Source organism: Condylura cristata, unplaced genomic scaffold, assembly GCF_000260355.1.
Source record: "Condylura cristata isolate star-nosed mole 26May11 unplaced genomic scaffold, ConCri1.0 scaffold00006, whole genome shotgun sequence".
Taxonomy (NCBI): domain Eukaryota; kingdom Metazoa; phylum Chordata; class Mammalia; order Eulipotyphla; family Talpidae; genus Condylura; species Condylura cristata.
In genome coordinates this window covers 926348-927400 of record NW_004567107.1, presented here as the reverse complement: position 1 = coordinate 927400, position 1053 = coordinate 926348, and the positions used below count along the sequence as shown (strand labels likewise).

Here is a 1053-nt window from a genome sequence, read left to right as displayed (position 1 = left end):
GGGCCGGGGGGGGCTGCGGTGCCCGCTCGTCTCGGCCTGGAGAGGCAGCGCGGGGCTGCGGTGGCCCCCGCCCCCGACAGGGATCTGGTTTCTGAATTCCCTGCCTCTGTCGGGTGGCCGCTGGCCTCCGCCTCGCTGCCTGCCCAGCCGCAGCCCCTGGCCACTGCTCCCCAACTTGGCTCCCTCTGAGGCCCAATCTCCAGCTGCCCCTGAATTCAGGATCTCGCCGTCCTTCGGCCAGGACCTGCCGAGGCCCTCTGGGCGGGACCCTCGCCCTCCCGGTCGCTGGCCGGGGCCTTCCTGGCTCACCCCCTCCGCCCCCAGGTGTTGCCCACCAACCCTGAGGAGAGCTGGCAGGTGTACAGCTCCGCCCAGGACAGCGAGGGCAGGTGCATCTGCACGGTGGTCGCCCCCCAGCAGACCATGTGCTCCCGGGACGCCCGCACGAAGCAGCTGAGGCAGCTGCTGGAGAAGGTGAGTGCACCCCAGTTCAGCGGGCCCCTCACGCAGGGTGGGAGGGCGCGGGCAGGGGGAGGGGCGGGGCGCAGGGTGGGCAGAGAGCAGGCAGGAAGGGGGAGCGGTGGGGAGATGGAGGTAGAGACTCCTCAGGGGTGGCCGGAGAATCGAGGCAGCCTCCTGGTCACTGAGGCCCCACTGAGGAGCCGCCTGGGCCCCCCCTCCTACACCCCCCCAGCTGCAGTTCAGAACACGGGGGCCTGTGGCCAGAGGGCCCCAGACTGTCCCCTGGCCGCCCTGGGGCCACAGAGCCCACAGGCCTTCCCACTTGGGCGGTCCCGGGCAGGAGGCAGGGCGGACGGTCCACCGCGGACGCCTGCTGGGGGCAGAGCTGCCCAGACCGCCCTGTGGCCACTGGGCCCAGCTGTGCCGGCAGAGACGCTTTGAATCCATCACCCGCCTGACGTCCCCAGAGTCTGTGGCACGGCGGAGTTCTCACCTGCGGCCAGAGCAGGAGCGTGGCCTGCAGCAGCCAGCAGGGGCCAGCACCCCCAGGCTACAGTGGGCAGGAGCACCCCACCCCCAGGAAAGGGCGTT

General features: G+C 71.8%; 1 protein-coding gene across 1 annotated transcript in view; it reads left to right on the top strand.

Moving 5' to 3' along the window:
- The window catches only part of OLFM1 (olfactomedin 1), a 25478-nt gene that overhangs the window by 10119 nt on the left and 14306 nt on the right, over nt 1–1053 (top strand). Inside the window, exon 2 of the mRNA XM_012721179.1 lies at nt 325–474. Within this exon, the coding sequence (XP_012576633.1) occupies nt 325–474 (150 nt within the window). The remainder of the gene's footprint in view (nt 1–324; nt 475–1053) is intronic.